The sequence below is a fragment of the Stenella coeruleoalba genome (genome assembly GCF_951394435.1).
Source record: "Stenella coeruleoalba genome assembly, chromosome: 6".
NCBI classification, from domain to species: Eukaryota; Metazoa; Chordata; class Mammalia; order Artiodactyla; family Delphinidae; genus Stenella; species Stenella coeruleoalba.
In genome coordinates, this window is record NC_137151.1 from 95611040 (window position 1) to 95634425 (window position 23386).

A 23386-nucleotide genomic window follows, 5' to 3' on the forward strand; every position below is an offset into this window, starting at 1 on the left:
AAAAGCCTAATGGAGGAAAGGCAAGGAGGGTTCAGAAGACATCAAATAATCCAGTTAAGCTAGAACATAGGGTATAGAGGACTTAAATAACTATTTGTGGTTTATGACTTTATTTATGCTTCCATATATGAGTGTGGTTGTTTGTGTTGCTTAATTTTAAAAGCTTTTTGGAATTTTGGACATACTCTTCAGTCTCCTACGTACCAGCCCAACTAGAGGTCAACTTTTCTTACTGCTGTTTGAACCAGGAAATGCTGACATACTTTATGCCCTGCTCTTAAATCAGAAATACTCTGACAGACTAAGAGAAATCATTTTTAAGGTACAAACATGTCTTAAGAGTCTTTATATTTGGGGACATTTGTGGGTGTATGCATTTACATGGAACATATCCATTCTATGAATGTAAATTCTTTTTTTCATGTCTACTTCCATCTAGTTTTAAATTGTTCAGTTTGTTTTGATATATATTTATCATGTTTTTGTTGTTTATGTATTTTAAAACTAATTATATTGTAATCTTATCAATAATTTCGGTGGAAAATCTACTCTGCCATACTAATGTAGAACCTCTTATCCCCCTTTTGACTTACAGTGGGTCTATGTGGCAGATTATACTAAGCTTATTTAGCATCCACTGTTTATCAGGCACTAAACCCTTTTTATATATTAGTTTACGTAGCTCTTGCAGCAACTTTATGAAGTGGATATTATTATTATCCTCATTTTACAGATGAAGAAACTGAGGCAGAGAAATTAATAACTTGCTAAAGGATGTAGGACATATTTTATTAAGCTATCCAAAATATCCCAAACTTTGAACTTCAGCTGAAGCAGCCCACTCCACCTTTTCGGTTAACTAAAATTAAAGAAGGCAGTCATATTTCTACTGCAAATACATTTTTTTTTCATGATTTATTCTCCTGTTTGTTATGCCAAATTGCCTGTGACATTTGTTTCCCCTTACATCATTAGTATGACATTATAAAGTCTACTTGTGGGGTCATGTTTGGATTGCCTATGTTTAGAATTCTTAAACTTTGGAAACAAAAGTGAATTAAAAGTGGTCCTACATAGTCTCTCTTGAATATTGGTTATGGTTGACCCCTGAGGCTACTCTTTAAAGCATCTGCCCACACAGGGTTCCTATATGGAGATTTAATGTTATTTCTTCAAAAATGGCCTTGCAGGGGTTGTTCATGATATTATTTTGCCAAGATTATCCTTTCCGTATAGGCTTTCAGAATCTCACTTTGTAAAAGATTGATCTAACTCCAAGAAGTATGGGGTTACTAATTCATTCTTCCATTTTAGCATATGGATGGGTTGCTTCACAAAGTATTTCCTCGTTGTTGAAAATTATTTTGACAACTGTCACATAAATAGATTACTAGATTTATCTAGAAGTATCTTTGTTTTCTTTCAGAGCACACCTTTGTTCCTCTTGCAAGCTACAGGATTTGTTTCCATCTACACCGTAACCATTAAAAGAAATTTTTAAAGTATTCCTTTCATCTACCAAAAAATTTATATAAACTAGGGTTTTAAACATATTAATTATTCAAATGCAGTTGCATTTCAGTCCAGTTCATTTTTAAATTTATTTTTTAATGATAGCAAGATAATGGAGTGTTCTTCCCTATTTAGTGCTATTTTTTTAATACTTGAGGAATAAAATGATACTCCAGAAACATTGTACACTAATATTTATTCGATATTAACCTAAGTGACAATTGTTCTTAGTTCTCTATATTGAGAATATATTACTGTTGTGACCAGGTTATGGAACAGATGTTGAAATGCACGAACGTTTATGAACGAAGTAAACAACGTATTCGGCTTAGAGAAGTTGGCTACTCAGGATTAGGTCTCCTTCTTAATGAAGCACCTGTTAATACTTCTCTCATTAAAAGTCTCACCAATCAAATTATAAATACAGGTATGACTAAGGCTAAAATATTGATACATTTAAGAAATGTTCTTCATAGTCATGTAATTCTATTTGATGGCCCTGAATTTTTTTTTTCTTCTGAAATTCTTTCTTCTTTTCCCCTCTTCCCTCAGGTTGCTTTTAAAATTACCTATTACTTGATTCAGCAGGGCTTTTCTTGGGTACTGTTTCAAATGTACCTTTGTTGTTTTTGTCTCCCCGGAGCATAGCATAGTACCTTACTTGGTAGGCCTTCAGTAAATGTTTATTGACTGAGTGATTAGTAAATAATTCAGTCTATGTAAAACGAAAAGGACATTAGAGAAAATATGTACAAGATATTCTTTTTCCTTTCAGAGCTTAAATTCTTAAAGGGAAAATGAAAACTAATTTCAGATATTCATTTTTGTTTCTAATTTTGCTTTTATGAACCTTTTTGTAAGTAATTCCTACAAACTATAAAATTTTTGTCAGATGCTAGGGGTTCAGAAAGGTATGAGATAAGGTTCTTTGTCTTGAGTGGTTTATCATCTCATTGAGAAGACATGTACATAAAAAGATAAATACAAGTATAAGATCCAAGTAGTATCAACAGTATGTTCAGGCAATCAAAATAAAAGAACAGCTTTTTAGGGTTTAGTCAGGAAGATGTTAAACATTCTAAACCTATTGTTTTTGTAAAATTTGAACATATCTACAATTCCTATTTAAAATGAAACAATTATTTCTGCGTTTATATGACTATTACATACAGTTCTTTCTTTGAGAAAGAAGAAAGCTGGAGGCATCACACTTTCGGATTTCAAACTATACTACAAAGTTATAGTAATCAAAACAGTATGCTGCAGTATGCATAAAAATAGACACATAAACAAGTGGAACAGAATCAAGAGCCTAGAAATAAAACTATGCGTGTACAGTCAACCAGTATTTGACAAGGAATCCAAGAATACTTAATGGAGAAAGATAGTCTCTTCAATAAATGTGATTGGTAAAACTGGATATGCACTTGCAAAAGAATGAGAATGGACTCCTGTCTTACACCACCCACAAAAATTAACTCAAATGGATTAAAGACTTAAATGTAAGAACTGAGCTGTAAAAATACTAGAAGAAAACATACGGGAAAAACCCTTTGACCTTGGTCTTGGCAATGATTTTTTGCGTGTGACACCAAAAGCACGAGCAACAAAAGTTAAAATAAACAGTGGGACTAAATCAAACTGAAAAGCTTCTGTGGACTTACCTGGTGGCGCAGTGGTTAAGAATCCGCCTGCCAGTGCAGGGGACACGGGTTCAAACCCTGGTCTGGGAAGATCCCACATGTTGTGGAGCAGCTAAGCCCGTGTGCCACAACTACTGAGCTTGCACTGTAGAGCCCATGAGCCACAAGTACTGAGCCCGCGCGCCACAACTACTGAAGCTCACACGCCTAGAGCCCATGCTCCACAACAAGAGAAGCCACCACAATGAGAAGCCCACTTGCCGCAACTAGAGATAACCTGCACACAACAGTGAAGACCCAACGCAGCCAAAAATAAATAAATTCATTTATTTTTTTAAAAAAGCTTCTGCATAGCCAAAGAAACCATCAACAATATGAAAGGGTAGCCTATGAAATGGGAGAAAATATTTGCAAGTCAAATCTGATAAGGGGTTAATATCCAAAATATATAAGGGATTCATATAACTCAATAGCAAAAAATCCAATTAAAATATGAGCAAAGGACCTGAATAGACATTTTTTCAAAGAAGATATGCAAATGGTCAACAGATGCATGAAAATGTGCTCATCATCCTTAATTATCGGGGAAATGAAAATCAAAACCACAATGAGATATCACCTCCCTCCTGTTAGTTTGGTGGTTATCAAAGAGACGAGATAATACGTGCTAGTGGTGAGGGTGTGGAGAAAAGGGAACCCTTGTGTGCTGTTGGTGGGAATGTAAGTGGTGCAGCCACTATGGAGAACAGTGTGGAGGTTCTTAAAAAATTAAAAATAGAACTACCATATGATTCAGCAATCCCTCTTCCAGGTATATATCTAAAGGAAATGAAATCATATCTCAAAGAGGTATGATCTGCAACCCCATGTTTATTGTACCATCATTCACAATAGTCAAGGCATGGAAACAGCCTAAGTGTCCATCAATAGATGAATGAATAATAAAGATGTGGTATATATATATATATATATATATATATATATATATATATAAAATGGAATATTAGCCATAAAAAAGAAGGAAATCCTGCCATTTGCAATAAGAGCCTAGAGGGCATTCTGCTAAGTGAAACAAGTCAGGTAGAGAAGGAAAATACTGTGTAATCTCACTTACATGTGAAAAAAAAAATTGAGACAGGATAGGTTGGTAGTTGCCAGAGTTAGGGCAGTGGGGGAAACAGGTGAAGGTACAAGGGGTACAAACTTCCAGTTATAAGTAAGTTCTGGGGATCTAAGGTAAGCATGGTGACTGTAGTTAACAATACTGTATTGTATATTTGAAAGTTGCTAAGAGAACATACCTTAATTGTCCTTACCACAAAAAGAAATATAGTAACTATGTGAGATAATGGATGTGTTAACTGACCTTATTGTGTAATCATTTTGTAATATATACATGTATCAGATCATCATGTTTTATACCTTAAACAGTGTTTTATGCCAATTATATCTTAATAAAGTTGGGGGAAAAAATAAAGGGCATCTGTTGTTGACAGCAGGAAAAAAATAAAAATGAAATGATTGTCAGCCTTTATATATAACTATTACCACAGTTCTTTCTCTGGTTTTCTCTAGTATTTAATTTTAACTTTTTTTTCCCATCATAGATCCTGCTATTAATTTCAAAGATCTGTTATCTGTGGTATATATATCTCACAGAGCACGTATAAATGTCAGGGTGGTCATCTGCAGAAAGGTTAGTAAACTTTAAAGATGTACTTTAAAAATTGCAGTATCGTTGTATTGTGAAGAACTTTTAGATTGAGTATTTTTCACCAGATATAAGTTTAATATCTTTTATATGACATAATTTTATAGTTTCCTTTTTTGAGGTGAATTAACTTTATATAATCATAAGAAATCAGCATATAAATTTGTTCTTCTTAGCCATACATGAGCTCCTGGAAATAATGCCCTCTCCAGAGTCAAAAATGTATTACCAGAGAATATTTTCTTTATTCAGAACCTTTTGTTGTGACCATTTTTAATGCAAACACCATATTTTAGAGTTTCTGAATCTCTTAACCTTTGTGGAAAAGATTTTCTGTAGTTTGTTTATGAGTGTATTCCAACAATGATTTACCTTCAGTCCACTCATTTAACCTCTAAGTTGACGAATTGTTACCCCATGCGCTTCTTCCTGATTATATCCTTCTCTCTCCTCTACTGGCAACCACTGACCAGTCTAGTATTTAATTTGCTTCCTTGTTTTTCTTTTTAGTTTTACTCCCTAATTATGTCACAGTACCTTTCCATCAGTAAATCTGGTTATGTCTTTCTCTTTAACAGCTACGTAGTTTTTTATTCTATGGCTATTCTATAAAAGTATTATCTGGTTCCCAGCTGATGGACATTTAGATTGTTTCCTGTTTTACCATATTAACAAACTTGTGTTAGGAACATTTTTTTACATTTGTCTTTACCTATCCATGGTAATACATATGTAGGACATAATTCATGAAATGTAATTTTTCTGTCAAAGAGTATTCACATTTTACATTTTAATGGATTTTGCCATGTTTTCCTTGAAGCAGGTCATGTAAATGGATCCTTTTCCTTTCAGTGTGAAATTAGAAACCTCTTTCAGTACAGCCCAGTTTTTATTCATTATGTGTTTATAAAATTGCTGTAAAATAAGTCTGAAAATTTTAAAGTCATGAAATCATGAAAAGTTTCTTTGCCAACCAAAGGGTTAATATGTTCAACTTAGTTAATGTGCTTAAAATTGCTATTGTGCACTGCTACAGTAAAGGTAGCTCACTGATTGATGGCATTAAGTGAGGAAAGAAACTTAACGTGTCATCATGACTCACTGCGACTCACTGCTTTCTATATCAGCATCAGTGTACATAAGAACCATTAATTTTGAAATCTGTACCAACATAACTCATTTCCTGCTATGAAATTTGTCAGAGTTAGAAATTCTGATAAAAGAGATACTCTATAAACACTGGGAGCCAAAGTTCTTTTCATCTACTTAGAAGTTTATTGGCTTTGTGATTAAAATGTCTTAAAGATCTTAACAGCATTTCTGATAGTGTTTGAGAACTTGTTTTTATCCAAAAAATGTGAAGTCAGTTGGGATACTAGAGATCATACACATTGCCATGTAAATGTCTACTCTTTAATTTCAGTTTCTTATTCTAGCTAAATATCAGCATCCATCTCATTGGAAATAGTTTTCTGGAATTAAAGTTCAGTTCTTGTTTTGTTTGTACCATGTAGAGTTAATGAAAAAAAATGCTTTTGTAAAAGCAGCCATTAACTTTGCCTGAGGAAAAAATGAGGTGGGAAAACATTCTTGGTGTACCTAGGTTCTGTCAAAGTTTCTTATGTGTTCTAGTTTACTCCCTAACCATAGTTCCAGAACTGTGCCTGGCACATAGTAGATGTTCAGTATTTACTGAACAAATGTACTAGGCTCATGGAAAGTACTTAGTTGAGAGGATATAACTTTATTACATTTTATACATTTTATACATTTATATACATTTTATACATTTTATATGTACCTATATATCTATATTTTTTTCTCCAACCAAATTAAATTAATAACGTGAGTGTGTTGGTATGTGGAGGATTATTTTATCTTTTTTTCCTTTTTTATCTTTCAGCAAATATTTGAGTCCCAACTCTAGATATACAATGAGTAATATGCAGATTAGTTAAAAACACAATGTCTGCCGTCCAAATATTTTCTAATCTAGTTAAGAATATAATCGTTTGAAAGTATATCCTTCCAAAGTTTCTTACTAAATTACTTTGTCATTAAAATAGCTGAAAAGAAACTGTTGTTGATGTAAAGTACTGTACACTTTTTGACGAATTTTGCATTCTTAATCTCTTCACAGATTTTACAGATTTTACAGTCCCAGCCAGATGCAGCACATCAAATATCTCAACAAGTGGGTTGGCAAGACACTTTAGTTAGGCTTTTTTTAAAAGCAAATTTTGAAAATGGAAATACTCTTCATAAGCACAGTAGGGCTGTTGTAATGAAAGACAATGATAAAAATATATCAGCTGAAGATATGAAGAGGAACTCTGATGAAAAGACAGATGAGGAAAAAATCAGCTCTTTTGCCTCAGCTCATGTGTCTTCAGATCATTGGAGTTTGGAGGATAGACACTCCCTAGACTCAAACACACCATTATTTCAAGAAGATAGCTTGATGGGAGAATTATCTTTCAAATCAGAGAATCGAGGAGAATTCTGGCATAATAACCCTTCACATCTGAGTTTAGATCTCAGTGGAATTGATTCATGTGAACTGAGTGATAGTGGAAGTCAAATGCCAGACAGCTTGCCTAGCACGCCATCCCCGATAGAGTCCACTAAGTCATTTTCTGTGCAGTCTGACAAAGAAAGCAGCATCACAAATGATGTGGGCTTTAGTGATGACTTCCCTTTACTTGAAAACCAAGAGGTAAGATTCCTTATTTGTCCAAATGTGGTTTTATTTTTTTTTATGTCTGACCTCAGAAATGTGTGATTGTTAACAATTTCATGTATTATTCATGTTCCAAGTCTCATGATCTAAGGTATTAGAAGCCTGGAAGTCACCAAATTGTGAGTGTCTTGAGAGCAAAGCCAGTGTCTTATTCATCTTTACATCTCTAGGGCCTTCGTAGTAAAGTTCCAGGTTCATGTAGCCACCTTAAAAATATGTTGCATGATTATAATTCATGTACCTGATGGTTCTCATGATCTGCTTTTAACACCCCCTCCCTCTAATAATTTCATATTAATTTCTCTTTTTTATAGAGATGTGAGGAAGAGCTTATTCAATTACTGACAAATATTTTGAACTGTGTAATGTGTAAGGGACTAGAAAAGTCTGATGACGATACTTGGATTGAACGGGGACAAGTGTTTTCGGCACTAACTAAACCAGGAATATCCAGTGAGCTACTTCGACCATCAGATGAAATAAAACTAATGTAAGTAAGCATTCATTGGTGATATGCCCTCTCCTTTTAGAGTGGGCAGGAGTCCAAAATAATATTTGTTATTGAACCTTTATTCAGTATTCAGTCGATGTAGAGAGAGAGAAAAGGAGAAGCTTTGTGCTCAGCCCTTCTCCTGTCTGTTTGCCATTCTAGTGGGATCTAGAGAGAAATCCAAAACTAACTCCAATGTGAGGAGATTTAATTCTTACATTAATTTGGATTCTAAGTGATTATATATTCCATGTTTAAGTTGTTTTCTGCAGTATCTAAGCACTTGGTGCATGTGTTCTACAGTCTTGTCCAAATTTGAGTGCTTCCATGCTAAAGGAAGGTAGTAGTGTTTTCATGAAAATTACTTCTCTAAAGCTTTGAGTTCCCCGCATATGATAGAACACTGTACCAACAGCACACTAGAACAGAATTACTTTTTTGTTTTTCCATAGGTCTAGACTCTCTGTAAGGCATAAGGCTTTCTTCCCTAACATTTCCAATTTCGGTTTTTTGTTTTGTTTTGTTTTGTTTTTTTGCGGTACGTGGGCCTCTCACTGTTGTGGCCTCTCCCGTTGCGGAGCACAGGCTCCGGACGTGCAGGCTCAGCGGCCATGGCTCACGGGCCCAGCCGCTCCGTGGCATGTTGGATCTTCCCGGACCTGGGCACGAACCCATGTCCCCTGCATCGGCAGGCGGACTCTCAACCACTGCACCAGCAGGGAAACCCTCCAATTTCAGTTTTAAAGAAACTTTTAAGTATCTCATGGAGGCTGGAATGTGAATTATTTTCATAGCTTTTTCAAGGTCAAGTCAAACAGGTAATTTTTACTTTGCCTTTTAATATTAGGTATATTAAAGATAAGTACTCCAAAGATTAAAAAGTTGCTTCATTATTACTAAATTCTATCCACAGTGTCTTATACCTGCCAGTGATACTGTATCTTTGGAGGTACATTCCTATTAATAAGTAACGAGATTTGTTGTTGCTGGGTTTTTTTTTTTTTGGTGACCTGTTATTTTTATAAATTTAAAATGGTTTTAAGAGGACTTTGTTTTATACTTAGTTTGCTACAGAAGATGTTAGAATGGGCAGTCACAGAAAACAGAGAAGCAAAATTTAATCCAGTAACTGCTGAAAATGCTTTCCGACTCATGCTGATCATACAGGACTTTCTGCAGTCAGAGGGACTAGTTAATTCGAACATGTGGACTGAGAAGGTACAGTAACATCTCTTTGAAATTATTTGTTTAGTAGTGAAGGACTTTCAAAGAAAGAAATTTTGTATCTCCTCTTTTCAGAGCATTAATATTTAATCAGATGTGATAAACATGGATAAGATGTGATAGTCGCAGATGTGATAGTTACTTTTGTTAAGTAACTCTTACTAGGATAATTCTTTTGTTTTTTACCAACTGAACATTGAATTAGTTTTGAAATATTTATGATTTGTATTACTGTTGGGAAAACTCATCATCAGTAGATTTAAAAATGGAATGTTTTTATTTCTCAATTTTTCCTTTGTGTTAGCTTTTAGAGGATATGATGCTGCTCTTCGACAGTCTGTCAGTCTGGTATTCTGAAAGTCCTGTATGGGTGAAACTCTCACAGATTCAAATCCAGATGCTTCTAGGCTTCATTGGAAGGGGTAATTTGCAGGTTTGTCGATTCTTTTCTGTTATTTTATATACTCACATGCAACATAGGAATTTGTGCAGTAACTGAATGGCAATTATGTTTTCAGCATTTTAATTTTTTAATCAGTTTCAAAAATATCATGATTTAACTCTAGTTTCAGTTTTGTGAGATGAGAAAGAAGCTTGAGAGGCGGCTAATCGATTCTTTTTTCCTGATGTTTATGATTCAGTATAATTTAAGGTTTCCTTTTAGAGGATTTATGTATAGCTTATATTAGAGGGCATTACTCACATCATCTACGTTTAGTATAGCTACGAGCTCTACAGCCTGCATAGACTTTTATACGTGTGGAGTTCAGGGCTTGCATTTTTAAGAAAATTATTTTTTAAATTGTTCTGTCAAAATCTTTTTCTGTACTTAGTAATCCACTAATTCAGTTTTACATTTATCTCATTTTTCTTCATTTATTAAACACTTACTGAATACCTACCAAGTGTTAGCATTGTGCTAGGTTTCTACTATAAAGATAAATAAAAGATGGACCCACAGAATATTTATTATTTTCAAAAATTTTAAAGGTTGGGAAAGTTCCATGCAGATTTTAGTCTGTCATCTTTCTATTTACATTGGATGCTTGTGACTACCTGCATTGGATTAGTCATGACATGTATCGCATGGTTATTTATCTGGCCCTTTTTAGTTTCTTTTGATAATCGTTTCTAATATAAACTTGCTATAATATTGATAAGAACATGAGGAGGTTAAAATACCATAAGGTTGCCCTATTTTAAAAAGACCATATTTTTCAACATATATTCTTTTCCAGTCATTTAAGAAAACATACTCATTGTGGAAAGTACACAAAAAACATAAAGAGAAAAAATAGATAAAACATCCTTCATCCCATAGCCTAAGAGAAAACAACTGTCAATATTTTAATGTTTTTTTCTCTTTATATTTCTTCAGATGATTAAAACCATCATATATTTTGATAATTTTGTGTTCTTTTTTATTTTTCTTACAATTATATTAAACTCATTTCCCCACATTACTAACTTTTTAAAGATAGTGGGTTTTTTTCCTAATCATAAAGGTAACACATGGTCATTGGAAAAAACATGGAAAAAGCAGAAAATCTAAACAAAAAATAAACATTCTGATATGTGGATGATGAAAATTTGAATTGTACAGCTTTTAAATACAGTTTGAAAATTATATGAACTAAGAACTTAAAAAAAAAGTTATTATATGCTTTGTCTAGTAATTCTACTCTAAAACTATATCCTGAGGTAATAATCTAAAATACCAAACAGTATTTGTACACATAGATGTTCATTGTAGTTTTCTTTTTTTCTCCATCTAGAAATAGAACAAAGGTAACTTTTTTGGCTTTTTTATTAATAGGAGTCTGGTGGCTGGCTGTTAAAGCCCTTGCAGCCAGCATACCAGGTAGTTCTTTTTTTAGATATTAGAACTCTGTTTTTTTCCACTCATGATCACCCTCAGTGTTTTTATCCTTGGTGAGATTTCCAAGGAGAAGTAAAATGTCTGTTTTAATTTGCTCATGATTAAATATCCAGTGCCTGTACCATAGTAGCACTCTATAAATACTTATTAAATAAATAAAGTGTGCAGCACCTACAGGTAAGACTGATCCTATCAACCAGTAGTTAGTGACCTATAATACTTCTCACTAGCTACTTGTTTAATTTCACTCCCTCAGGAATAAAAGCATATTTCCCTGAGTTTGTGCATGTTAAAGGCTGGGGAAGGAACCCCTTCCCTTATAGGGGTTTAAATAGAGTTGCCTGCAAAAAGAATCTGGCTAGCAAATTTGTTTTGTTTGGCCCATACATTATTATTTAATTGCCAGCATTTAAGTATTAGGAGATTTCACATCAATGCCAGGATCTCCCAGGTTGTCTTTAAAGCAGGACTGAGTAAGTTGTTGATTTATTTAGATGCAGTATATGGTCACCGTGTTGTCTGGGTTTCTGCTCCTTCAGTTGTCTTGGCTCAGCCAGTGATTCTCTTCACTAGCTACACATGAAATCACCTAGAGGAGCTTTTTAAAAATGCCTTTGTGGGCTTCCCTGGTGGCGCTGTGGTTGAGAGTCCGCCTGCCGATGCAGGGGACGCAGGTTCGTGCCCCGGTCCGGGAAGATCCCACATGCCGCGGAGTGGCTGGGCCCGTGAGCCATGGCCACTGAGACTGCGCGTCCGGAGCTTGTGCTCCGCAATGGAAGAGGCCACAACAGTGAGAGGCCCTCGTACCGCAAAAAAAAAAAAAAAAAAAAAGGCCTTTGTGTGGGGCATCACTCAGTAATTAAACAGGAGAACTAGGGCCCAGGTATTTTTTGTCATTTCTCAGGTGACCATAATGTAGTACTCTTTATAATGTGAGGGCAGGGCTATCATATCTATGTGTGGGGGGGTAGTGTGTGTATCCAAAGTTAAGTCGGTGGTAAGTAAATCATTGTATTCACTGAAAGTGTCTTTATAATTTTAAATAAACATATAAACTTATAGTTATTTAATACTGTGATACTAACTTAAAAGCAAATCACTGAATATTCAACCTTTCATGTGAATAGTATTTTTAAAAACATATAGCAAAAAAGCCCAGAATATTAACATTGGTATTTCCTGGATAATGAGATTTTATGACCTTTTGTCTCACATTTGTTGGCCTCTATTGGGTTTGAGCTGCTTTAGTCAGATTCAAAGACTAAAGTGAAGGGATTTGGGGAAAACCTGAGAAGGGTAGAGAAGCTTCACTAGTAGAGGCTTAAGTTAAAAGTAGAAAAGTTAAAGTTTTGAGCCATCTTAGAGGTTGTGTCCTCCAATGCTGTTTGCTTCTTTAAGTCTTGCATGGAAAGACTGCCTGAGATCCCTTATTGTTGCCTTGGCCTGCAAAGACATGTGCATACAGCTCAGATCAGCTTTTGGTACACATATATTCTTTTTTTTTTTTTTAACATCTTTATTGGAGTATAATTGCTTTACAGTGGTGTGTTAGTTTCTGCTGTATAACAAAGTGAATCAGCTATACATATACATATATCCCCATATCTCCTCCCTCTTGCGTCTCCCTCCCACCCTCCCTATCCCACCCCTCTAGGTGGTCACAAAGCACCGAGCTGATCTCCCTGTGCTATGCAGCTGCTTCCCACTAGCTATCTATTTTACATTTAGTAGTGTATATAAGTGCATGCCACTCTCTCATTTCGTCCCAGCTTACCCTTCCTCCTCCCCTTGTCCTCAAGTACATTCTCTACATTTGCATCTTTATTCCTGTCCTGCCCCTAGGTTCTTCATAACCATTTTTTTTTTAGATTCTGTATATAGGCACATATATATTCTTGAAGTGATGTCAGTTTTTAATACTTCCCTTCTTTCCCTTGCTTTTCTTTATTTTGAAAGTAATATGATCCAAAATTGGGTTATAGGGTTAAGGGAGAAGGAGACACTTTATATCATTTGTCCTGTTTTGGTTTTAAGACTTCCATCTTTCTCTAGTCTAGATGAAATGAGGCCCCTTCATGACCCAATTTACCTTTCTAGGATGGAGTTTAAGGCCAGAGCTTAAGAGTAATATAGCATATTCCTTTGCCTGGGTTTGTGACCTAGATATGTATTTTCCTTGGGAACTTTCCTCAGTTGCCTGTTCACTGTCCTTTATCTATAAGAATGCTTTTGATTCCAAATAACAGAAATATCAATGCAAGCTGACTTAGTTAAGAAGATTCAAATAGTTGAAAATTCCATAGCTAAGATGAGTTTAAGGCATGATTCAGTCAAGGCTCTAGTTCCATTTGTTTGCTGTTTTCACAGCATTACTCTCCATCATGTCAGCTTGTCTTAAGCTGACTGCCCTAATTGTCACAAAATCACTGCCAGCAGCAATTAAGGCTACATGCTTCCTTGTTCATATCCAGAGAAAGAGAGTGCTTCTTCCTAGAGTCATTGTTGGTAGACAGTTCTTCATGGATCTCCTGTGAAAACAGACACTGGATGCCTTTGTGATGAACTGTCTTTTTGAGGACGCATGTATAGAGAACAGCTTGGGAAGATAGAGATGATGTCTCCCTCCAGAGCAAAAGCAGGTTTGTTTACTGTCCAGTATAATAAAGATAATGTCTCCTTCCAAGGCAACGTTCAGGTACACTTACTACCCAATTTAAAAGACTTGTGTTCACTTTGCTTGGGGTTCCTCTCCTATAATGCAACCACTGGGTGTGCAGGCATCATCTAGTTCTGTTCATTTCTCACCATGGAATTACATTTCGGGGAACAGGGCAAGTGCTGATATTCTGGCTATTGCTAATGCTGTAGATCTTCGTCTCTGATCCAGGAGTCTCATTCTTCTGCCAGCATCTATGAAACAATGGTAGGCTAACTTGTCAGCTTGGAGATGAGGTATTGATAAAATCCAAGCCCTTTCACAGTTCTTTACTGTTATTGTATAAAAGTTGTGTCTTTGCATGATAAAGCTATCCCTGAATGAATCCATGTGACAAAGACAGTGACATGAGTTGACTGAAAGATGAGTTACCTGAACCAGTCACTGTGGCAAGGGGTTGGATATTCTGTTTGGTTTATATCTTTTAGAATTAGAGATGGAATCATCCCCGAATTCCTGCAAACTCTCTGAAGGAGTAGAGTGGATGTTGGGGTGATTAATTATCAACCTCTTAACTTTTCTGTATATTCCAAATGAAACGTGGGTTACTTTTATAATTTATTTTAAAAAACAACTTCAAGAGGAGCCAAAGAACTTTGTTATCATTAAATATCTGCTTTATTTTACTATTTTACTCCAGGTTTGTGCAGTGGCATCAGCTAAGCTAAACACCCTTCTTCAGACCAAGGTGATTGAAAATCAGGATGAAGCATGTTACATTTTAGGGAAGCTGGAACATGTTCTAAGTGAATCAATCAAGGAACAGACTGAAATATACTCATTTCTGATTCCGCTTGTACGTACCCTGGTTTCCAAAATTTATGAGCTTCTCTTCATGAACTTGCATCTGCCTTCTTTACCTTTTACCAATGGAAGCTCTTCATTTTTCGAAGATTTTCAAGAATATTGCAGTTCAAATGAATGGCAAGTTTACATTGAAAAATATGTAAGTTTCATCTTTGTTGAGTGGGGTTTTTCTACTAAATTATCATTTTTATGGAAGCATGCATTAAATTTTGCGTATGTATATTTTTTATAAGATTGTACCTTATATGAAGCAGTATGAAACCCATGCATTTTATGATGGTCATGAGAGCATGGCACTTTATTGGAAGGATTGTTATGAAGCCTTAATGGTGAATATGCATAAACGAGACCGGGAAGGGGGAGAGAGCAAGCTCAAGTTTCAGGTAAAAATTATTAAATGTTTTTAATACCAGTTTTTTATGTTGATTTCAAGCATTTAATGTTCAAATGAGAGTAATAACAAGACTGAACTTTGAAAATGAACAATATTTTATGTTTTTTATTTTTTAATTTATTTTTAACATCTTTATTAGAGTATAATTGCTTTACAATGGTGTGTCAGTTTCTGCTTTATAACAAAGTGAATCAGTTATACATATACATATGTCTCCATATCTCTTCCCTCTTGCGTCTCCCTCCCTCCCACCTACCCCATCCCACCCCTCTAGGTGGTCACAAAGCACCAAGCTGATCTCCCTGTGCTATGTGGCTGCTTCCCACTAGCTATCTATTTTATGTTTGGTAGTGTATATATGTCCATGCCACTCTCTCACTTTGTCCCAGCTTACCCTTCCCCCTCCCCGTATCCTCAAGTCCATTCTCTAGTAGGTCTGCATCTTTATTCCATCTTGCCCCTAGGTTCTTCTGACCATTTTCTTTTCTTTTTTTTTTTTTCAGATTCCATATATATGTGTTAGCATACGGTATTTGTTTTTCTCTTTCTGACTTACTTCACTCTGTATGACAGTATCTAGGTCCATTCACCTCACTACAAATAACTCAGTTTCGTTCCTTTTTATGGCTGAGTAATATTCCATGGTATATATGTACCATATTCTATTGTATATATGTACCACATCTTCTTTATCCATTCATCTGTTGGTGGACACTTAGGTTGCTTCCATGACCTGGCTATTGTAAATAGAGCTGCAGTGAACATTGTGGTACATGACTCTTTTTCAATTATGGTTTTCTCAGGGTATATGCCCAGTACTGGGATTGCTGGGTCGCAGGGTGGTACTATATTTACATTTTTTTTGTGTGTGTGTGGTACGCGGTCCTCTCACTGTTGTGGCCTCTCCCGTTGCAGAGCACAGGCTCCAGAGGCGCAGGCTCAGTGGCCATGGCTCACAGGCCCAGCCGCTCCGTGGCATGTGGGATCTTCCCAAACCGGGGCATGAACCCGTGTCCCCTGCATCGGCAGGCGGATTCTCAACCACTGTGCCACCAGGGAATCCCAGTAGTTCTATTTTTAGTTTTTTAAGGAACCTCCATACTGTTCTCCATAGTGGCTGTATCAATTTACATTCCCACCAACAGTGCAAGAGGGTTCCCTTTTCTCCACACCCTCTCCAGCATTTATTCTTTCTAGATTTTTTGATGATGGCCATTCTGACCGGTGTGAGATAATATCTCATTGTAGTTTTGACTTGCATTTCTCTAATGATTAATGATGTTGGGCATTCTTTCATGTGTTTGTTGGCAATCTGTATATCTTCTTTGGAGAAACAGTCTATTTAGGTCTTCTGCCCATTTTTGGATTGGGTTGTTTGTTTTTTTGATATTGAGCTGCGTGAGTTGCTTGTATGTTTTGGAGATTAATCCTTTGTCAGTTGCTTCATTTGAAAATATTTTCTCCCATTCTGAGGGTTGTCTTTTAGTCTTGTTTATGGTTTCCTTTGCTGTGCAAAAGCTTTTAAGTTTCATTATGTCCCATTTGTTTATTTTTGTTTTTATTTCCATTTCTCTACGAGGTGGGCCTAAAAAGATCTTGCTGTGATTTATGTCATAGAGTGTTCTGCCTATGTTTTCCTCTAAGAGTTTGATGGTGTTTGGCCTTACATTTAGGTCTTTAATCCATTTTGAGTTTATTTTTGTGTATGGTGTTAGGGAGTGTTCTAATTTCATTCTTCTACATGTAGCTGTCCAGTTTTCCCAGAACCACTTATTGAAGAAGCTATCTTTTCTCCACTATATATTCTTGCCTCCTTTATCAAATATAAGGTGACCATATGTGCGTGGGTTTATCTCTGGGCTTTCTATCCTGTTATATTGATGTATATTTCTGTTTTTGTGCCAGTACATACTGGCACATATGTAGCTTTGTAGTATAGTCTGAAGTAACGGAGCCTGATTGCTCCAGCTCTGTTTTTCTTTCTCAAGATTGCTTTGGCTATTCGGGGTCTTTTGTGTTTCCATACAAACTGTGAAATTTTCTGTTCTAGTTCTGTGAAAAATGCCAGTGGTAGTTTCATGGGGATTGCATTGAATCTGTAGATTGCATTGGGTAGTAGAGTCATTTTCACAATGTTGATTCTTCCAATCCAAGAATATGGTATCTCTCTCCATCTATTTGTATCATCTTTAATTTCTTTCATCAGTGTCTTATAATTTTTTACATATAGGTCTTTTGTCTCCTTAGGTAGGTGTATTCCTAGATATTTTATTCTTTTTGTTGCAATGGTAAATGGGAGTGTTCTCTTAATTTCACTTTCAGATTTTTCATCATTAGTGTATAGGAGTGCAAGAGATTTCTGTGTGTTAATTTTGTATCCTGCTACTCTACCAAATTCATTGATTAGCTCTAGTAGTTTTCTGGTAGCATCTTTAGGATTCTCTATGTATAGTATAATGTCATCTGCAAACAGTGACAGCTTTACTTCTTTTCTTCCAATTTGGATTCCTTTTATTTCTTTAACTTCTCTGATTGCTGTGGCTATAACTTCCAAAACTATGTTGAATAAGAGTGGTGAGAGTGGGCAACCTTGTCTTTTTCCTGATCTTAGTGGAAATGGTTTTGGGTTTTCACCATTGAGGACCATGTTGGCTGTGGGTTTCTCATATATGGCCTTTATTATGTTGAGGAAAGTTCCCTCTATGCCTACTTTCTGGAGGGTTTTTATCAGAAATGGGTGTTGAATTTTGTCAAAAGATTTCTCTGCATCTGTTGAGATGATCATAAGATTTTTCTCCTTCAATTTGTTAATATGGTGTATCATGTTGATTGATTTGCATACATTGAAGAATCCTTGCATTCCTGGGAATAAACCCCTCTTGATCATAATGTATGATCCTTTTAATGTGCTGTTGGATTCTGTTGGCTAGTATTTTGTTGAGGATTTTTGCATCTATGTTCATCAGTGATATTGGCCTGTATTCTTTTTTTGTGACATCCTTGTCTGGTTTTGGTATCAGAGTGATGGTGGCCTCGTAGAATGAGTTTGGGAGTGTTCCTCCCTCTGCTATATTTTTTTTTTTTCTTTTTTTTTTTTGCAGTACGCAGGCCTCTCACTGTTGTGGCCTCTGCCATTGCGGAGCACAGGCTCCGGACACGCAGGCTTAGCGGCCATGGCTCACGGGCCTATCCGCTCTGCGGCATGTGGGATCTTCCCAGACCGGGGCACTAACCCGTGTCCCCTGCATTGGCAGGAGGACTCTCAACCACTGCGCCACCAGGGAAGCCCCCTCTGCTATGTTTTGGACGAGTTTGAGAAGGATAGGTGTTTGCTCTTCTCTAAATGTTTGATAGAATTCGCCTGTGAAGCCATCTGGTCCTGGGCTTTTGTTTGTTGGAAGATTTTTAATCACAGTTTAAATTTCAGTGCTTGTGATTGGTCTGTTCGTATCTTCTATTTCTTCCTGGTTCAGTCTCAGAAGGTGTGCATTTCTAAGAATTTGTCCGTTTCTTCCAGGTTGTCCATTTTATTGGCATAGTTGCTTCTGGTAATCTCTCATGATCCTTTGTATTTCTGCAGTGTCAGTTCTTACTTCTCCTTTTTCATTTCTAATTCTAATGTATTGAGTCTTCTCCCTTTTTTTCTTGATGAGTCTGGCTAATGGTTTATCAACTTTGTTTATCTTCTCAAAGAACCAGCTTTTAGTTTTATTGATCTTTGCTATCGTTTCCTTCATTTCTTTTTCATTTATTTCTGATCTGATCTTTATGATTTGTTTCCTTCTGCTAACTTTGGGGATTTTTGTTCTTTCTCTAATTGCTTTAGGTGTAAGGTTAGGTTGTTTATTTGAGATGTTTCTTGTTTCTTAAGGTAGGCTTGTATAGCTATAAACTTCCCTCTTAGAACTGCTTTTGCTGCATCCCATAGGTTTTGGGTCATTGTGTTTTTATTGTCATTTGCTTCTAGGTTTTTTTTTTTATTTCCTCTTTGATTTCTTCAGTGATCTCTTGGTTATTAAGTAGTGTGTTGTTTACCCTCCATGTGTTTGTATTTCTTACAGATTTCTTCCTGTAATTGATATCTAGTCTCAAAGTGTTGTGGTCGGAAAAGATACTTGACATGGTTTCAGTTTTCTGAAATTTACCAAGGCTTGATTTGTGACCCAAGATATGATCTATCCTGGAGAATGTTCCATGAGCACTTGAGATGAATGTGTATTCTGTTGTTTTTGGAAGGAATGTCCTATAAATATCAATTAAGTCCATCTTGTTTAATGTATCATTTAAAGCTTGTGTTTCCTTATTTATTCTAATTTTGGATGATCTGTTCCTTGGTGAAAGTGGGGTGTTGAAGTCCCCTAGTATGATTGCGTTACTGTCGATTTCCTCTTTTATGGCTGTTAGTATTTGCCTTATGTATTGAGGGTCTCCTATGTTGGGTGCATAAATATTAACAATTGTTATATCTTCTTCTCCGATTGATCCTTTGATCATTATGTAGTGTCCTTCTTTGTCTCTTGTACTAGTCTTTGTTTTAAAGTCTATTTTGTCTGATATGAGAATTGCTACTCCTTCTTTCTTTTGATTTCCATTTGCATGGAATATCTTTTTCCATCCCCTCACTTTCAGTGTGCATGTGTCCCTAGGTCTGAAGTGGGTCTCTTGTAGACAGCATATATATGGGCCTTTTTTTTTTTTTTGCGGTACGCGGGCCTCTCACTGTTGTGGCCTCTCCCGTTGTGGAGCACAGGCTCTGCACGCGCAGGCTCAGCGGCCATGGCTCACGGGCCCAGCCACTCTGCGGCATGTGGGATCTTCCCCGACCGGGGCACGAACCCGTGTCCCGTTCATTGGCAGACGGACTCTCAACCACTGCGCCATCAGGGAAGCCCTGGGCCTTGTTTTTGTATCCATTCAGCCAGTCTATGTCTTTTGGTTGGAGCATTTAATCTATTTACATTTAAGGTAATTATCGATATGTATGTTCCTATTACCATTTTCTTAATTGTTTTGGGTTTATCTTTGTAGGTCTTTTCCTTCTCTTGTGTTTCCTGCCTAGAGAAGTTCCTTTAGCGTTTGTTGTAAAGCTGGTTTGGTGGTGCTGAATTCTCTTAGCTTTTGCTTGTCTGTAAAGGTTTTAATTTCTCTGTCAAATCTGATGAGATCCTTGTTGGGTAGAGTAATCTTGGTTGTAGATTTTTCTCTTTCATCAATTTAAATATGTCCTGCTACTCCCTTCAGGCTTGCAGAGTTCCTGCTGAAAGATCAGCTGTTAACCTTATGGGGATTCCCTTGTGTGTTATTTGTTGTTTTTCCCTTGCTGCTTTTAATATTTGTTCTTTGTATTTAATTTTTGATAGTTTGGTTAATATGTGTCTTGGCATGTTTTTCCTTGGATTTATCCTGTATGGGACTCGCTGTGCTTCCTGGACTTGATTAACTATTTCCTTTCCCATATTAGGGAAGTTTTCAACTGTTTTCTCGTCAAATATTTTCTCAGTCCCTTTCTTTTTCTCTTTTTCTTCTGGGACCCCTATAATTCGAATGTTGGTTTTTTTAATGTTGTCCCAGAGGTCTCTGAGACTGTCCTCACTTCTTTTCATTCTTTTTGTTTATTCTGCTCTGCAGTAGTTATTTCCACTATTTTATCTTCCAGGTCACTTATCCATTCTTCTGCCTCAGTTATTCTGCTACTGATCCCTTGTAGTGAATTTTAAATTTCATTTATTGTGTTGTTTATCATTGTTTGTTTGCTCTTTAGTTCTTCTAGGTCCTTGTTAATCATTTATTTTCTCCATTCTATTTCCAAGATTTTGGATCATCTTTACTCTCATTATTCTGAATTCTTTTTCCAGTAGAGTGCCTATTTCCTCTTCATTTGTTTGGTCTGGTGGGTTTTTGCCTTGCTCCTTCATCTGCTATGTGTTTCTCTGTCTTCTCATTTTGCTTAACTTACTGTGTTTGGGGTCTACTTTTTGCAGGCTGCAGGTTTGTAGTTTCTGTTGTTTTTGGTGTCTGTCCCCAGTGGCTAAGGGTGGTTCAGTGGGTTGTGTAGGCTTCCTGGTGGAGGGGACTAGTGCCTGTGTTCTGGTGGATGAGGCTGGATCTTGTCTTTCTGGTGGACGGGTCCACGTCTGGTGGTGTGTTTTGGTGTGTCTGTGGTCTTATTATGATTTTAGGCAGCCTCTCTGCTAATGGGTGGGGTTGTGTTCCTGTCTTGCTAGTTGTTTGGCATAGGGTGTCCAGCACTGTAGCTTGCTGGTCATTGAGTGGAGGTGGGTCTTGGCATTCAGATGAGATCTCTGGGAGTTTTTTGCCATTTGATATTACGTGGAGCTGGGAGGTCTCTTGTGGACCAGTGTCCTGAACTTGGCTCTCCCACCTCAGTGGCACAGCCCTGACGCCTGGCTGGAGCACCAAGAGCCTGTCCTCCCCACAGCTAAGAATAAAAGGGAGAAAAAAAAAAAAGAAGGAAAGAAAGAAGAAGATAAAATAAAATAAAGGAAAATAAAATAGTTATTAAAATAAAAAATAATCAAGAAAAAAAATTTTTTAAGTAATAAAAGAAGAAGAAAACCGGACGGAGAGACCCCTAGGACAAATGGTAAAAGCAAAGCTATACAGACAAAATCACACACAGAAGCATACACATACACACTCACAAAAAGAGAAAAAGTTGGAAAAATATATATATCATTGCTCCCAAAGTCCACCTCCTCAATTTGGGATGATTCGTTGTCTATTCAGGTATTTCACAGATGCAGGGTACATCAAGTTGATTGTGGAGATTTAATCTGCTGCTCCTGAGGCTGCTGGGAGAACTTTCTCTTCTTTGTTCGCACAGCTCCCGGGCTTCATCTTTGGATTTGGCCCCGCCTCTGTGTGTAGATCGCCCGAGGGCATCTGTTCTTCGCTCAGACAGGATGGGGTTAAAGGAGCAGCTGATTCGGGGGCTCTGGCTCACTCAGGCGGGGGCGAGGGAGGGGTACGGATGCGGGGTGAGCCTGTGGCGGCAGAGGCCGGTGGGACGTTGCACCAGCCTGAGGCGCGCCGTGCTTTCTGACGGGTAAGTTGTCCCTGGATCACGGGACCCTGGCAGTGGCGGGCTGCAAGGCTCCCGGGAGGGGAGGTGTGGATAGTGACCTGTGCTCGCACGCAGGCTTCTTGGTGGCGGCAGCAGCAGCCTTAGCGTCTCATGCCCGTTTCTGGGGTCCACGCTGATAGCCGCGGACCACGCCCATCTCTGGAGCTCCCTTAAGCGACGCTCTTAATACCCTCTCCTCACGCACCAGGAAATAAAGAGACAAGGAAAAGTCTCTTGTCTCTTCGGCAAGTCCAGACTTTTCCTGGATTCCCTCCCGGCTAGCCGTGGCGCACTAACCCCCTTCAGGCTGTGTTCATGCAGCCAACCCCAGTCCTTTCCCTGGGATCTTGACCTCTGAAGCCCGAGCCTCAGCTCCCAGCCCCCGCCCGCCCCGGCGGGTGAGCAGACAGGCCTCTCAGGCTGGTGAGTTCCGGTCGGCCCTGATCCTCTGTGCGGGAATCTCTCCGCTTTGCCCTCTGCACCCCTGTTGCTGTGCTCTCCTCCGTGACTCCGAAGCTTCCCGCCTCCGTCACCCGCAGTCTCTGACCGCTAAGGGCCTTCCTAGTGTGTGGAAACCTTTCCTCCTTCACGGCTCCCTCCCACTGGTGCAGGTCCCCCCCGTCCCTATTCTTTTGTCTCTGTTTTTTTCTTTTTTCTTTTACCCTACCCAGGTACGTGGGGAGTTTCTTGCCTTTTGGGAGGTCTGAGGTCTTCTGCCAGCGTTCAGTAGGTGTTCTGTAGGAGTTGTTCCACATGTAGATAGATGTATTTCTGATGTATTTGTGGGGAGGAAGGTGATTCCGCATCTTACTCTTCCGCCATCTTTAAGCTCCTCCACGTTATACTCACTCTGGCCCGCGGTCCCAAGGACTGTTGCGGCTTCAGCTGGTGGGGTCCCTCCAGAGCCGGCAGCCTTAGTAAGGCCGCCCTCCCCTCGGGCTCCAGGGCACTTCAGTCCGAACAGTGTTTCTTATTGTTTGTCCAAAAATTATTTGAGAATTGGAAGAAAAACAGATAAGAACTTAAAAATTAATATCAAAATGTTCTGTACATAGTGATTATGTAAAAAGTCTATCAGGCTGATAGTAGATATCTTTAAGGAGGCTGAGTATGTATCAGTGCTTAGAGGGAAATTTATAATACAAAGTACTTATTAATTTGAGACCTTTCTTCTTTTTTAGTATAA

General features: G+C 37.5%; 1 protein-coding gene across 2 annotated transcripts in view; it reads left to right on the plus strand.

The window, feature by feature from the left end:
* Window positions 1-23386, plus strand: part of NBEAL1 (neurobeachin like 1) — a 178036-nt gene that overhangs the window by 86097 nt on the left and 68553 nt on the right. For both annotated transcript variants that reach the window (XM_079925384.1, XM_079925385.1), the window contains 9 exons: window positions 164-322; window positions 1780-1939; window positions 4763-4851; window positions 7007-7582; window positions 7921-8096; window positions 9161-9314; window positions 9625-9753; window positions 14556-14861; window positions 14956-15105. In XM_079925384.1, the coding sequence (XP_079781510.1) occupies window positions 164-322; window positions 1780-1939; window positions 4763-4851; window positions 7007-7582; window positions 7921-8096; window positions 9161-9314; window positions 9625-9753; window positions 14556-14861; window positions 14956-15105 (1899 nt within the window). The remainder of the gene's footprint in view (window positions 1-163; window positions 323-1779; window positions 1940-4762; window positions 4852-7006; window positions 7583-7920; window positions 8097-9160; window positions 9315-9624; window positions 9754-14555; window positions 14862-14955; window positions 15106-23386) is intronic.